This window comes from Haematobia irritans, chromosome 5, assembly GCF_050003625.1.
Source record: "Haematobia irritans isolate KBUSLIRL chromosome 5, ASM5000362v1, whole genome shotgun sequence".
NCBI classification, from domain to species: domain Eukaryota; kingdom Metazoa; phylum Arthropoda; class Insecta; order Diptera; family Muscidae; genus Haematobia; species Haematobia irritans.
The window spans coordinates 48,476,493-48,478,986 of NC_134401.1; the positions used below are offsets into that span (position 1 = coordinate 48,476,493).

Genomic DNA, 2,494 nt, shown 5'->3' on the forward strand with positions numbered 1-2,494 from the left:
AATAGCATATCTATTATCATCAAATTTGAGATTAAGATCATCATATGGGTAAGTATCGGAATTTAGATGAACTTTTAAATTTACTAGATTACAATGTATAAACTTGTTGTTTTTTTCAAATACCACGATTACAAATCTGGGGCGCTCTCTATTTAATGAAAGCTTTACATTCCAATTACATTTTGTCGCATTTGGGAATGTAGGATTAAAGTGACAATCCCAACTCCGAAAAGCAAGCGGTAATGTGGTACCATCTTTAATCGTTTTTATAATTTTCAACTTTGTTATATCGGAAGCTTGCACATGTGGTATTCTCCATGTTATATTCTGTATCGTTAGTTTAACCATTTCTTCAGGCTTTGTGGAAAAGCAAGCATTATGATCATTTGAACTGCGCAACAAAATTAAGTCATGTTTACAGTTTAACACGATTTTATTGAAGTCCTCTGCGAAGCCCAACAATAATTTTAACGGAACATAAAAATTAAATGACCCGTTTTCCATGTCATTGTGTTTACTCCATCCTGCATTCAGCATCATATTCGAATCCAATTCATTGAGAGATAAATAATTTTTTATAGTACTCGCCATTCCTAAATAACGTGTTCTATCAATTTCAACCCCATTGATTTCATAACGAATCTCATCAAACATATGTGCTACACAATTATTTCGCAGTCTAGCATTTGGTGTTGCTATACCATCCATCAGCGTTATGAAGCCTTCTATGTAGATATAACTTTCAGATGGTAAGACATAGAGATCTTGATTTTGGATTGTTATTCTAATTTCATCATTATTTTTATATGACTGTATATATGGCATATAGCTATGATAATCCTTCTTAATAATGCTTTCATCAGAAAATGGTTTTTCTGCAACGCTTAATATTTCAGACATTTTTCTTAAGCTGTAGTTTTAAAGATTTTAGGAATAGTTTATTTTCTTTAGTTAATTTACGTTTTATAGATTGGGGCAGTATATTTTGTGTAATTAGCTTGGCTGCTCGTTCCGGAATGGAATCATTACCTATTTTATTGTAATATTTATTATAGATAATCATTTCGCTTTCGGTTTTAGATGAAATCGTAAAGTAATCTCTTCACCCCGAAAATTTATTATACGCCTTTCTTGATCCACAATCCAAACTTTTAGACAACTTATTTCCTTGACATTCACAGGTAAATAGATTAAATTCCTGGGTATCTCATCCATTTTATATCCTGGAGAGACATTCATAGCAAACTCATGTATTATATGCGACGGTGTGTTATTCATATATGATCCTGTGATTATATTACATTGGACTTGGATGGCATTCACTTTCATTATGTTCACTGATTGATGTGATTTATGTCGTGCATTAGGTAGCAAAATTCGATTGTTGAAGCCAAATAGCGCGCCAATAGAACGATCTTTGTTAAAATCAATAATATCGTGGGAGGAATATATTTCAATTTGAAGTGTATTATTATTAGCCTCAATCTCTAATATTTTGTTGATATTTTTCTTTACATATTCATGTTTTAAAAATTTAACAATATCCTCCAGTTCATAAGATCCCACCGGAATTTCAATGCAATCACCACCAATGTGGAAAAGATTGTTATCATAGTCAATATTTGGAATTGAATTATACGAATGAAAATCAACTAAAGCACATTCATATTCATCATTAAGTTGTATGGGTGGGAAATAATTGGTTATGAGCACCGACGATCTTCCGCTTAGGGCTAATGTAATTGACATTATGAAAACTTACTTTAGAATGAAAAACAAAATTAAGTTTCAATCTTCTTTATTTATTTTATATTACTAAATACACATCATAAAATTTCATTCTTATTAATCCATGAATTGTGGTCATTAGAAAATCCCAACCATTTAACATATGCTTGTTGACCTTTTGTTTTTAGAATTTTTTCAACGAGGTAAACATCAGGGTGTCGCGTTCGCAGAATTTCTTCTCTATAGAAACCTCCTTTTATTGGATTACCTTGATAATCTTCCAATAGATATGTGGTAGGATTAGTGTTTTGGATAGAACTTATTCGAAAAATTTCCGTACTGAAATTAGGTGTATATCCTTTTTCAAATATATTTTTATATTTACTTATGCGAACATAGTCACCAACATGGAAGTTTGAGGGTTTATATACTTTAAGATGATTGTAGGCAGTTTTTAAAATATAATCCTCATTATTTTTATTGACATCAATAGGAGCCATTTTTATTGTTCTGTGTATTTTCCGATTATATTGATTAACTAAATTTGGTAAAATGTCAATCCACTTATAGGAACCGTTGTATGAGAACTCTTTAAACATAAAATTTTTTAGTGTACGATTAAAGCGTTCTACGATGGATGCTTTCATCACACTAAATGTGGAGTAGTGGTTTATTGAGTACTTTTGCGTAAGACTTTTAAACTCTTTATTAAAAAATTCTTTACCATCGTCTGTTTGTAGATTTTTAGGTGTTCGACCTTTGTTCA

General features: G+C 30.9%; 1 protein-coding gene across 1 annotated transcript in view; it reads right to left on the reverse strand.

Annotated features, from left to right (window-relative positions):
- Positions 1-900, reverse strand: part of LOC142239675 (uncharacterized) — a 1,048-nt gene extending 148 nt beyond the window's left edge. The window contains exon 1 of the mRNA XM_075311460.1: positions 169-900. Coding sequence (XP_075167575.1) covers positions 169-900 — 732 coding nt within the window. The remainder of the gene's footprint in view (positions 1-168) is intronic.
- Positions 901-2,494: the final 1,594 nt, after the last annotated feature.